The 14,126-nt window shown below is 33.4% G+C and overlaps 3 protein-coding genes across 3 annotated transcripts; 2 read left to right on the forward strand and 1 right to left on the reverse strand.

Annotated features, from left to right (window-relative positions):
• Positions 1-317: 317 nt before the first annotated feature.
• Positions 318-2,058, forward strand: LOTGIDRAFT_125402 (hypothetical protein; the record flags this gene model as incomplete). Its single annotated transcript, XM_009062182.1, has 4 exons — positions 318-525; positions 858-1,035; positions 1,546-1,652; positions 1,853-2,058. The coding sequence occupies 4 exons, from the start codon at positions 318-320 to the stop codon at positions 2,056-2,058; spliced, it is 699 nt and encodes a 232-aa protein (XP_009060430.1).
• A 5,485-nt stretch (positions 2,059-7,543) lies between these two features.
• On the forward strand, positions 7,544-7,948 carry LOTGIDRAFT_125447 (hypothetical protein; the record flags this gene model as incomplete). The annotated part of the gene is made up of 1 exon (XM_009062183.1): positions 7,544-7,948. A coding segment is annotated over one exon (405 nt), but the record flags the coding sequence as incomplete, so codon positions are not given.
• Positions 7,949-10,385: 2,437 nt separating this feature from the next.
• LOTGIDRAFT_234369 (hypothetical protein) lies at positions 10,386-11,835 on the reverse strand. The gene is made up of 2 exons (XM_009062184.1): positions 11,385-11,835; positions 10,386-11,069 (listed from the first exon to the last, which is right to left on the reverse strand). The coding sequence occupies exons 1-2, from the start codon at positions 11,797-11,799 to the stop codon at positions 10,420-10,422; spliced, it is 1,065 nt and encodes a 354-aa protein (XP_009060432.1). The 5' UTR covers positions 11,800-11,835; the 3' UTR covers positions 10,386-10,419.
• Positions 11,836-14,126: the final 2,291 nt, after the last annotated feature.

A 14,126-nucleotide genomic window follows, 5' to 3' on the forward strand; every position in this document is an offset into this window, starting at 1 on the left:
TGTTATTCATTATCGCCCTAAAGAGTTCAAAAGAAGTGTATGACTAGGTTGAATATTTCATACTGGTGATTGCCACTGTACTGCCAAATATTTTTATTTCAAAATCAAAGCTGCCAGTGGGCGTATATTACCTCGCCTGGCAAGCTATCTTTCCTTCTTTTTAAAATCCGTTGGGTGAGCCTACACCTCGACTGTATTGTGGTACAACTTCCCTTTTTTAAATCGACTAAGCTATCCCAAATGAACTGATTTTATCTGCAAAACATCCATTGTAGAAACCATTTTAGACTATTTTACACTGAAATGGGGACTGAATAATGAAGTACGTGGGTACTCGAGTTATACGAGGACCTGATTGGTCAGGTGGAAATGAAGATGGTGGTGAAGGAAGTCTTGGCACAGTCATCAACGCCTATGATTCAGTTGGGAAGGTCAAGGTTATGTGGGATTTTGGTGGTCATGGTATCTATAAAGCTGGATCGGATGGGAAACATGAGTTATTGCTATATGACAATGGACCGACAGGTCAGTAACAGTTAACGGGTGAATTTCATTCATATTTTCTATGGTTAAATAAAAACAGTCTCAAATTTAGATTAAAATATGCAACAATTTTAGTGTTTAAATCACGTGATTTGCCCATTACCAAGATAACAATAGGATAAAGTCATCCAAATATTTGGGTAGAAATGGGACTACCCAATTTTCATTCTGAAAGATGATAACTTGGCTAGTGCACCAAATATAGGTAGGTCTATATACATGATGTTAAAGTCAAATGATATGTGACATGTAATTATAACGTGTTGAAAAGCATTCTTATTTTGTGCATATAATGAATCTTATTTGTCATACAGGTGTGATTCACACATCAGTAGTTTGTGATGGAAAATGTAAGGACAAAATGCCTCTAACTGGAATACGTTGGAAGTGTAGAGAATGCGAAGACTTCGATCTTTGTACCAGATGTTTCATGGATCAGACTCATAATCAAAACCACAAATTTCTGAGACAAACAACACCTTCAACTACTGTGTAAGTACACTTTATTATGAAAGAGGTTTTCCTGTTTTATTTTCAAAAGAAAATATTGAATAATGGAATATTGAATAGACACTTGACAGATTATGATTCATACTGCTCTTTATTGAATCTAAAAATTTAACAAAGCAGATGGGCGTATGCGTATATTTCATGTGGTCATACCAGCGAATCGGTCGAAGAATGATAATATGCACCCCCAGATAATAACAGAAGTATGCAAAATCAGCATATTTCGTTCGAGGAAGGTAACTTAACTAAACAGTCCTAAAGAGTTTTATATCAAAGTAAAGTTCACATATATTGGTCATTGAAACTCTTCTCTTCTGTAAATTCGACAAAAGGAAACTATGCAATCTACGAATTGAATAAAAGAAATTTAACACTTTTTAAAATTTTCATAAAGAATGATATTGTTGGATGCAATGGAGTATTTAAACAGGTTTAAGATAATTGGTATTCAAAGATTAATGATTTATAAGCATAGATAAATGTCATTTTAAGGTATAGCACTGGAGATGGACATGGTAATAGAGTAATAACTTTACATGGTATATTACCTGGTGCTAGTGTTACTAGGGGAGTGGATTGGGAAAGTGGCAATGAAGATGGTAAGCAGTACCATTTAATAGTTTCACGACATTCCTGGTGAATGAGTTTGTCCTAATGTTGCAATTTTAAGGTACCGGAAGGAAAATTTAAAAGCTAAATGAAATAGTTAATAAAAATTGTTTGATTATTATTGCCATGCAACAAAATTTTCTTGGATACCAAAACTGAAATTATTTATTTAATCTTTTGACTCCCACAGGTGGAAAGAGGAACGAGGGAGTAGTTGAGAAGTTGACAAAATGGGGTTCAACTTCCTATGATGGATCTGCACTGGTAAAGTGGAGTAATGGATTTCGAACCAACTATAGAGTGGGTGGAGACGGTTGTGTTGATCTGTTATGTTTTGGTGAATCAAGAAAATATTTGTGTGTACCAGCATATCTACCCGTACTAGGTAATCCTTGAGTTATTGCCTTTTTTATAAATTTACCTCATATATGAATCTCGTGATCGGCAATGAATTATTCAGATCCAATATACTATTCTTGTCTTTTATCTGAATTTTTCTTTAAAATTGGTTTGCTATTTAGAAGGTCCCTTATATGTCGTTTTTACATTATCATCAAAGTATTTTAAATATCAATATGTTTTTTAAAAAGATATTTTACATTCCCATGGAGAATTAAAACTTGGTGATAAAGTTAAAATGATACCTGATGTTGCAATACTTAAACAAGTCTTGACCGAAATGAATAATTGGGATCCTGCAATTGAAAAGGTAAATATTCATTTACATAACTGTTAGCATAGCAGGCCCGTAGATATAGAGTTGTCAAAACACCATACAAAACAAACCTCTTAACAATATATGATCTTTATTTGTCAATTTGAAAATACGTTAAAGTTACCTTAGAAACACAGCCATAAGATGCCAAGCAAAAGCTCACCAATATTAAAGAAATTTCACGGATGTTGGTTCCTTTTACATGTCCATAGTTTATCTTGTATTTTAGTATGTAAATAAAGAAGGAACAATAGTAAGAATACATGATAGAATGATTTCACTACAATACCACAATACACAGACATGGCATTTGTTACGATCTTTGCTGATTAAAGTAAGAATGCTTAAAAAATTTTCAAAGGCAATCATATGCATTGCCTGTAGATAAAGATTTTAAAAATGAGAACTGATTTCAATGCCTCTGAAAATGAAGCAAATGTTTTCAGATTTGATTTTGGACATGAATAATCAATGCAGATCGATGCTTTGTGAACAAATTATCATCTTACTAAAAAAGGACCCCACAGCTTGTGACTGACTAGAATTGGACAAGGGTGAAAGTGAAAGTCAAGTTGAAATGAAAGATCTTCTCAGATGAAAATAATTGAAGTAATGGAATAAGGATAAGTATATAAGTGAGGTATATTAATTTTGTTTTATTGTGAATTTAACAGAAACACTCTTTCAAGAGAAAAGATTTCGTAAGAATTCTTAATCAACCTACACCTAAAATGGAAAAACTACAAGAGGGACACGGAAATTGGGTCGAAGATATGGAACAGGTATGTCTATTAATTAGCTTAGTTAAAAAATCCCAATTTCTGAAACTAAGATATGAAGGGTCAAACGGATGGTGAATCTATTACTTTAAGTGTTCATATTTTTTCCAGACCAAGGATAAGATAGGTCAAATAATAGAAGTTTGTGACGATGGTGACTTAAAGGTACAGGTGAAAGACAGAGATTTTTACTACAGCCCCGTTTGCTGTTCACCAGTTGATAAATCGGAAATATCAAGTGATGAATTGAAATATCTGGAGAGCCATTCTATGATTTCTAGTACTGCTTCATCATCAGCTTTATCAACCACATCAGTTGCACAACTGGAAGATTTTGACGGTAGTTTCTTTATTTATTTATTTGTTTAACATTACAATTGGCTGTGTATATATTCAACAGATTCATCGTCAGTACTTCCTTCCCCATGGCTACTCAATCTATAAAATCACATAAAACAAAAACACAGGCTATGTGGTATAGCCTTCAAATAATCCATCGTGCAATTTTGAAATTTTATTCTTATTAGTTTATTTTTATTAGTTAGAAAAAAAAGTTTCATCATTTTTTTTTAGCGAAATAAATATCAAATCAGAGGGAACTTCCATATTGAAAGAATTGATAATGTATTTGTAAACATTCAAGGTCATTTTTTTTCTAGCGATTGAAAACGAAACTGAAAATGCTTTGGCCCAGATTTTACAGATGCCACTAGCATCACAGGGTTTGGTAGCAGCAGCTGCACAGAATGATATTAATGGTCTGGAAGCTATCCTTTCAGCAGATAAATCACAAGTAATATCATGTTATTTATTATAGTATTATATTTTATTCTATACTCAGTTAGGAATTGTAGTTAATCGAATTAAAAGATAATATGGCCGATTTTAAAAACCAGACTTACTTTGCCTAGTTCATAATTTTGTCTACATTTTCATACGCTCACATTATAATGGGATCTTTAAATGAGAACTTGGAAAAGTTTGAATTTGACAATTTTCCGATGAATGGAATTTGAGTTATTGCCATTGACTTAGTAAAAACCCCATTTGTTTGCTTGTGAACGCGATAGAGGTGACAGTTTAGGTCAGAATTTTATTTAATTTTGTATGAACAAATCAGATTTTTGATTCGACACAGATTGGTAACCGCCCTTGATATACTGAAAATGTATCAGGGGCAAAACTTGTTTTTTCATTCTGCCGAAAAATACAAAACGATGATATTGTGTACAATAATGTTGATATATTAATTCAGGTGGATATATTTAAAAAAGGCAAAACAGCTTTACAAATGGCGTGTAGTAAAGGTCATGATAAAATTGTTCAATATCTTCTATCAAATGGAGCCAATATAAACCTACAAGATGAAGAAGGCGATGCACCAATACATTTTGCCGCAGATGGGTACGTTTTGCAATATGCGCTAATAGTTGAGCGTATGTCTCATCAAACTAAGTTTAATAAGACTCTTATTTGCAGGCTTCCAGTGGCATGTAGGGGTTAACAAAATTTTCAAGGCGGGCATAGAACATCTTTTCCCTATGTCAAATGGTAAGTCCCAAAGAATATAACTATTTGTACCTTTAAATGTGAATGTTTAATGATTTAATGTAATAAAATATATGGGGCTGGCTTTTCCATTTCAGAAAGCACTTTCAAATTGTAAAATTATTACATTCGAAAGGAGCCGATATCAATTTAAAAAACAAGAAAAAACAGACTGCGTTCCATTTGGCAGTTATAAGAGAGGAATATGCCATAGTGGAATTCCTTCTGAATAGGAATTGCGATATCAATACACAGGTATAACATTTTAATTGTCTTGTTCGTATTTGTTTATATCTTACTTTGTCTTCCATACATATATGTTATATTCAGTTTGTCTAAATCGTTTGCATTATGTCGATCATTTGGGATGCAACGTAATGTAGATTAAAAACAACTCCACTGTTGATTCGGTCACTATGATTTCTTTATCCGCTCTTTTTATGTTCAGGATGAATCAGGTGATAGTCCATTACATGATGCTGTAGACTGTGATGATAAAGATAAGAATATTCTACTGCTGATGTTATCCAGTAAAAATGTTAAGGTTGATCTAATAAATGTTAACGGCATAACTCCTGTCCATTCTGCTGTTATCAACCACCTCCCTGAAGGGTTTGTTTCTTCCACATACATATTATACTGAAATACAAAAGTCAAAAGTAATCAAATCGCATCAAAATATAATAACACACTCTTATCCATCCCCTCATTATTATTAATAAGGGTGCTAAACCTATCTTTAAGATATGCCGATGTCGTTATTTTTGTTGGTTTTACAGAGCCTTGAATTATGTGTAAATTTACAGGGCTAAATAAAGAAAGTTATTAATTTTCACCAATATATCATACGGTTTCTTTGATTTCTGTTTTCAAATTAATTTTTCAGAATATTCCAAAAAATGGCAGCAAAAAAAGATAATATGGATTCACTGAGAACATCAATTGGAAAACATACACCATTACATGTAGCTGCCATTAACGCTAACAATGAATTAGCAATGCTTTTGCTAAAGCAGGTAGAGTACCATATTTGCTTTGTCTGTGTGCATTGGTCGACTGGTGATTCATAACTAATCTGTTGCTATAAATCGACTATAGATAAATACAATAAGCAAATGGTAGCAACTGCGTTTGTGATTCGTTGGCGGTTCAAAAATAGCTATACCTGACAGAAAATCTGACTGCTATCATCGGCGGCAATTAGGAGAATCTTATTAATTATTGGTGGATTTAGTTGACTCGACACACCGACGACTGAAAAAATCGCAGTAAGCGCCATGAACCAGGCACGTGGCGACTACTGGGGCACACCTTTATGGCCATTGCCAATTGTGAGATTTATATACGTGATTCACTTGTTCCTTTTTTACCTTAGAACAAATGTGATGTGGACGCTCAAGATGTCGATGGAAGAACTCCACTTCATTTAGCAGTAATCCAAAAATCTGAACCTATGGTAGATTTATTGCTTAGTGCAGGTAAATAAATAAATTACAAAAGCGAATGATACTCATTCAATTAAGAATTAAGACATCAAATTCTGAATAAATTAGAATCAATCACAGGATTTAAACAATAAGATTACCAATAGAATATAGATATAATTTTAACTAACGTACCTATTTTCTAAGGCTTATTATTGTTTTTTCAGAGGCAAAAATTAATTGTCAGGACAAAGATGGTAATACTCCGGCTCATTTGTCGGCTTTGGATATATGCTTGGACAAGGTAGGCAATTTTTGGTGATTTGAAGTTATCTACGCTCGTATGTAAGGTCGATATTTCCATTCCAATGTCAGTTTTGTGGTTGTGAATGATGAAAATGTAGTTTAGTTTTACTAATATTGATGCTGCCGTATGTATAAATATTTTTTTCGTATTCCACTCGCCGGTCTGGATCTGTGGATGCCCCCACCCCCTCACTCACACCCCCTCCCCCACACTCCCTCACACATTTTATGGCTTTAAGTGCAAAATGACGATGCTGAAAGTGTTTTAACGTGTACTTTCAGACTATTTACAGCCAGTCCAGTGGACGCCAGGGATTTGAAAGGAAGCTTGATATAACCTATGTATTGACACAGTTTGGGTCTGATTTGGAAATAGTAAATAAACAAGGAAAGACGGTTTTCGATCTTGTATCCGCTGAAACTAAAGGTTTATTGAAAAAGTAAGCTATAAGTAAGATATGTCTTACCAGTACTGTCAATTAAAAATACGTGATAGGTATACTATACTTACAGAATATCTGGCCACTGTTACTTTCACTGTGCTTGTTCATACCAGTTGTTATAGCAAGATACTTCTTCAAACCAGAGTTTGACATTATTGGTCTAACTGTATAGAACTAGCAGGGAGACTACAATAGGATTCCCCTTCATGACTGAATGAATTATTCTGCCTGAACCTCTACTTCTTTTCAATTTGTGTGTGTACTGGTACATATTTATTGCAGAGTAATGATGTCTGTGAAAAAGAGACGTCCCTCCTCTTCAAGGGATGAAATGCATCCTCTCCACTGGATTCCAATGGAACAAAACCAAGGTTTTATTAAAGTGGAAATTAAAGACGGCATGCTTGGAGTTACTGACGAATATCGCGAAGTTGTTAAACATTTTCTCAAGACGGGAAATAGAAAGCCAATTAAAGTTGAAAGGATTCAAAATATTGATAGATGGGAAGCTTATATCACGTAAGTATTGTGTAGCTCCTGCTTCCCACGTACTTGTGGGTAATGTCGAAAATCCAAATAGACCAACAGTAACACAGTCCTTGGCATTGACATATTTATGTTAATTTCCTATTATGATGATCCATTGAAGTATTTTTTCATTCCAGTAAGAAAAGATCTATGCAAAGATCCTCAAAATTTGATGTCAATGAAAAATTGCTTTTTCACGGAACCAAACCAGATGTTGTTAACCCAATTCTACACCAGGGATTGGACATGAGGCTGGTAGAAAATGGTTTGTATGGTGATGGTTGTTATTTTGCTACGGAATCTAGAATATCTGATGGTTATACTGTAGCAGATCAAGATGGTTTTCGTTACATGTTTGTTTGCAAAGTTTTAGTTGGAAAATATACAGAAGGCACGCCAAAAATGAAGAAACCTCCACCAATTGACCCACGTGACCCCAATATAATGTATGATTCAGCTGTTAATTGTGAAGATAGACCAAATATATTTATTATATTTGATAACAGTCAATGCTACCCTGAATACCTAATAACTTATGTTTAATTTTTTTATTTGATACAGTATATTATTTGGTAGTTTTGCATGGTGCTTTTATTGATCCCGTTGTATTAAAAATTTTAGGTTTGTTCCTAGAGCACAAGCACAGACATGTAGGCGTAAACCTCTAGTGAGAGAGTATTGTTTGTGCAATTAGTTTGAATAGTACAGTCAAGTAACCTAATTTCGTGCTAACATATTTTTCGTGCATTTCCGGAAAGGATAAATAATTTACATGTGCGACCTCGCGTGGCCTCCGCATTTGCTTGTTTTGATAAACACAGGTTATCTCTACAATGTCAGCTAGTAGAATGAATCCAGTAGTTTCAAGCAAGGTAAAATGTATTAATGTTTACTTTGACAAATACAAAATGGCGGATTTCAGTTAATACCAAACGTCACAATTTTTAATCGACCGAATTTCCTTATAATCCCATGCTGAAATCGGAATTCAAGTGTCGTCTGCTAGAATCTAGATTCTGTGTCAGCAGGGAAATTTTATGGAACACAAAGTGGGCCATATTCTTATGTTGTTTCAATGACTTTTAGCAATAAATCACGCTACGTATCTTATTTTGTCAGTCACTATTTTTTTTTAAATCATGGTTCTTTGAAGGAATTGTCACTAGTTATAATGAATTGAAATTAAAGATAAATATTAAGAGAAGTTAATTATACCACTGGGTCTACAAACAGTTATACCTAACGGCCTAAATAACCAAACCATACCCTTCATTGCAACCTACAATACTACAGATATAAAGGTCTCTGTCATATATAAAAGAAATAAAAACTTTAGTAATGTATTGGTTCATGGTAGATTAGAACTCTTTTCATCAACGCCCTGAAACAATTGCATTGGAATTTGAGTTGAATATATTTTTTTTTGTAATCTCTCCAGAAGTAATAATCTATGAATAATCTTCAGTAAAACATATTCTGTTTGAATTGAAATAGTTTTCATGTTGAAATCCATTGTCTCTACTTGTGACCTAGGCCAGTGTTTCTATAGGAGAGTATAACACCTATAACTGGGTATGCATACAACGCGTTTTTCTCGACTTATTTATAGATCAAACATAGTACACGAAAATAGGTGACGCATTTTGCCGCCGTAGTCGAGTTGGTTACTCATGAAATATGGGTCAAAGTGAGGGATTCATAAAGAAAATCGAAACAAACTAATTTTAATTATTTTGTAGAATATCTGAGGAAACATCTAAGACATAAATTTTTTTTTCCGTTCTTTTTACTTTGACGAAATTCGGTATTGAATCCTTATATCCACGAAAATAGGTTACATCACTGTATAATATAGTTTGAATATTTGGAATGAAAATCCATAATCTTCAGAATCTGAAATAATATATTAAAAGAACACAGGAACATTAATAACCATGGAAATTATAATAAACATTTTTTACTGGTGAAACAGGAATTTTCCTATAGGTTGCTATAAAAATATATTTTAATATTTGTGAAATATTTGTGTATTGTGTGACAAGAAGGCTTATTATTGAATTAATAAAAAAAATTTTAAACCCGAGATAACAATGTGAAATAAAAATATAAACGTATCGCTAGATCACTTGATCATCATGAATATTAAGCATGACTTAGTGATGGGTAACTAAATTTTGCTTCACTAACGTTAGGTAAACGTTCAAGAATTTGCTTCAATTTCAAAAGTTAGTATTTTTAGAATGTTTATCAGCAACGGCCAAATTTTCCAAATCGTTTTGTCATCATTGATGGTAAACTTTCTACTGACACTATCCGCAAGTATATTTGTGCGTCATTGAAGATATATTCTGCTATAGATTTTCGAAATTGAAATATTTAGGAAGACACAATCTCACAATAAGTTTAACACTCATAAAATAATAACTGTTAAAGGTATATTGACAGTCAGTCAGTAAGTCAGTCTTAAGGTGAGAATAGCTTACGGACACGTGCGGCACAATTCGTTTCTTTTATTTTCTACTGTTTCGATAATCCAGCACCGTAAAACGCACCTCGTCTGTTCGCGGCGAATGTGTTCCGAAAGGTTGTGGACGTGCCATGCTGTGTTATCAAAATATCAAAAAATGCAACTGACTTTGCCAGTTGAAACATCCAAAATCTTTCATAAATTTTATGATTTAATTTTTCAACTAGCAAATTCAGTTGCATTTTTTGACTTACTCTTTTAAGAGGTTTCATAGTTTTAGTATGAATAACGGGTATATTTGTACGCTCATTTGCACCTGTACGTCCTGTAAATGCTTATGGTTCGAATGACATTTGCTAATTTGCCTGAACTACAGAAGTCCAAATGGAAACCAGATAAGGGCAAACGGCGGCTATAAGTTTACTCATTAGGAATTTTCAGAAGAAAGCACTTTACTTGTAAAATTTGTAATGTGTAAGGGAGTAAACTTTTAATAGTTTTTAACTAAAATCTGTTTGTATTTTTTTCTTACATCTAAATCAATACATTAATACGGGTTAACCATTTGTCGTTGTCCATTGCGTCCTAATTGTTGTTGTAATCTTTGAAATCTTCCAATCAGTTCACGATTCCTCCTTTTTTCTTCTTCGTGTTGCTTTTCTATTGCTTCCTTTTCCGCGATTAGCAAGTCTCTTTCTCTCTCTAAATCGGGAAATTGTAATTGCAGACGACTTAAAAATTCACTCTGTTCTTTAGATTTGACTTTTAATTTGGCAAGTTTTTGAGCGTAACTTCGCTTTAATTTTAGAAACTGACGTCTGACGCCTTTTAGTTGGGTCTCACAATTGTCTATTTCTAAATAAATCTTAGCAAGGCCATCTCCGCGAACTTTTGTTTGGACACCTTTATTAAAATTCTCTATAGACTGATCATCATTACCATCATAAGTAAGGGAATCATTGATCTTAAACACTGTCCACCTCCCAGGTATTTGCCGAGAGACATAAATAGTGCATATAAGAACAAAAGTGATAGCCAATACTACCACACAAACAGATTGTAAAGTGAAGTTACAAAATGCTGGAATAAACTTATCGATACTTTCCAAAGAGTTCCACAAAATCCAAAGTGAAGGAAGTGAAAGAAAAGTTAAAAGAATCAAATTCGTCAACAGCCCAGCCTTATTTAACTCTGAAACTAAAATAATTTACACAATTGAAAAGATTATACTCAGTCTAAACGCAAAAACATTGCAGATCTGAAGCCTTCGGGTTTGATTTTAGACAATGCTTTCATGTACAGGTAACTAAAGGAAGTGTGTCTATAATACATCACTCGGAATGAAATATTATATTATCCAATACATGCATGTGATTTCATAACAAGAAAACAACAATTTTCGATTCCTCGTGATTTTTTATCATAAGTAGGCTACCATATTCAACACGGTTAGTTTAGGTAGATCTAATACTGCAGGTACGAGTAAAGGCCCCAAGTGAATCTTAGTCTTACCTTTATCTAGTGCTGAGTGATAAAGACATTCAAAACCATTATCAACATCATTGTAATATTCTCTGTCGGCTTTTGTCTCTATGATTCTTTCATCGTCGTTGATTAAACCAGTATTAGACAGACCTACAGCTCTGTCAGAATTAGTATTATTCATGAATAACCCTTCTTCCGTTTCAGTGTTCTCCAAGTCTAACATATCTTCTGGCATACTATCATTTAGGCTCATTGATATGGAAAAACTAGAATCTTCATCCGAAGCAAAACTTAGGCCTACTGAATCGTGAGACTGGTCGAGATTTACATCCATGATACCCATTTCACCTTGGTTTTCGGCACTAGAGTTGACCATATCTGATAGTTGTTCCCCTACACCCGAACCATAATTAACACGCTTCTTTCTTCGTCGATTTGCCATATTGCTATTTTCTTTAACCACAGAAACTCGTCCTGCTGCCTTGTCTTTCATTGAGAGAAATGTCACCGGATAGCATAGTTACGTTATGAACATGACGTCACATTGAATGCTATTCGGATACCTTGGCACTACTAGAAATGGTGTTATATGGAGTCAGACATAAAGTCAGAGTTTGAAAATGAATTTATGATAAGTAGGTAACGAGTAGACTATAAACAATTAAAAATTTAAAACGCATCAAACGAGTAAAAGGAAGCTGATGGACCTACTCAGCTGATAGCATATGTTAGTAGTGTATGAGCTTATATATTGGTCGCATGGGGATTCCCCATTCCATTTCATTTCATGGGGAAAATGCGACCAATATATAAGCTCCCAAAAAAGACTTAAACTCCCTACATTTCATAAATTCTTACAGCTAAACATCCTACATTTCATAAATTCTTACACTAAAAAATACCCTTCATTTCATAAATTCTTACACTAAAAAAAGACCTAAACTCCCTATAAATTATTACACCCTAAACCCCAACATTTCTTACACAAAAAAACACCTTCAATCAATTTCCTACATTTCATATAAAAATAACATAACATTTTTGAATAGCCTCGTTTTTAAATAATGTTATTTTTAGTCTTGAAAGGGAGATAAATCTTTTTTTGGAAACACAATTTCTTCGTTAAATTAACTCATTTAAAAATAGGATGAGTTTAATTCTAAAACACGAACAACACAAATTCGAAGATTATTCGGGCGACGGTATCTTTTCTTCATTATTTTCTCTGGGTAAAACAATAATTCCAAAAGTAGCTAGCTTTGTTTCAAAAAACAAATCAGTCATTTCAACCGGAGCGAAAGCCATCGGCTCAATCGCGGAAGCGGGAAAGAGTATAAGCGACACATTGAAACAATCTAACGAGTTGAAAGAATTAGAGCTAATAAGAGAACTTCGAAACAGGAGATTAGAAGAAAGGAAAGGAAAAGGTTTTAAAGTTATAGGATAAAAATGATAGTCGCTCACGCTCTAAAAACTTATTTTGGTTCAGATATACAAAAATCATTGGGTTCTCTTCCTGGATTTCCATGGGCGAAATATCCCAGAGAAAAACATCTTCCCGGTCATAATTACACCGGTCCAGGTACCAGGTTAGATCTGCGATTAGACGAAAATGATAAACCAAAACCGGGCGAAGAAGCAGTCAATAGAGTTGACGCCGCTGCGCTTTAACACGACATACTATACAGAAACAAAGACATAAACTTCAGACACGAAGCAGACAGACAAATGATAATCGAACTTGAAAATATTCCAAATCCAACTTTCAAAGAGAGAATGCAAAGGGCTCTAATCATAAAACTGTTAAAAGCAAAGATGAAATCAGGCATGGGATTAGCGGATGAAATTCACAAAGAATTTAGAAAAACTAAAAACTTTTTAAAAGTCAAAGTGTTTGAAAAAGATGAAATGTGGTCAGCCGATTTAATTCATATGCCAGTCGAAAGAGGATTTAAATATTGCTTAACAGTTATAGATTTGTATACGAGATATGTTTGGGTTATTCCTTTGAAAAACAAAACAGGATTATCAGTCAAACACGCATTAGAAACGATTATGAAACAATCTAACCGTCATCCAGAAAAACTGTGGGTAGATAAAGGAAGTGAATTTTATAACAAAAATATGAAATCTCTGGGATTTGAAATTTACAGTACGCATATTGAAGGTAAAGCTGTAGTAATAGAAAGATTTAACAGGACTCTAAAAAATAAATTATTTAAAAAATTCACGGAATTGAAATCTCAAAAATGGCTTAAAATATTACCAGAGGTTGTAGATGAATACAATAACAATATTCATTCATCTATTTAAAGTCAGAGATCGAGTTCGTATTTTCAAATATTAAAGCAAATTCGAAAAAGGTTACGTTGGAACGAAATATTCATCGTAGATAAAGTAAACACCACTTCACCTCCGACATATGAATTAATCGATCAAGACAAAGAACAAATCATAGGAAGGTTTTATCAAAATGTACTTCAAAAAACCGACTTTTAAAAATGAATGAGTTTCTCGAAAACAAAGATGATGATGAAGAATTTGATAGAAGATAAAGAAATTTAGATGTAGACAAGCATTTACGCATTCTTAAATTTAAATTTTTTAAATTTAAATGCAAATTTATGTTCAAAATATTATTGAATGTGTTTTATCAGAATGTAATACAATTTTTTTCAAACACAAACTACGTATATATTTCATCAATTGGGTTTTCAACAATACTTACCGCATACTCCTCAAAAAACCGACTTTTAAAAATGAATATCT

Source organism: Lottia gigantea, assembly GCF_000327385.1.
Source record: "Lottia gigantea unplaced genomic scaffold LOTGIsca_50, whole genome shotgun sequence".
Lineage (NCBI taxonomy): Eukaryota > Metazoa > Mollusca > Gastropoda > Lottiidae > Lottia > Lottia gigantea.

What these genes read in the sequence shown, in the direction of transcription:
- LOTGIDRAFT_234369 (XM_009062184.1), bottom strand. Translation starts at nt 11,799, where the DNA reads ATGGCAAATCGACGAAGAAAGAAGCGTGTTAATTATGGTTCGGGTGTA. An exon ending in TCACTCAGCACTAGATAAAG is followed by an intron (nt 11,070 to 11,384) that starts GTAAGACTAAGA and finishes AAATTATTTTAG; the next exon opens with TTTCAGAGTTAAATAAGGCT.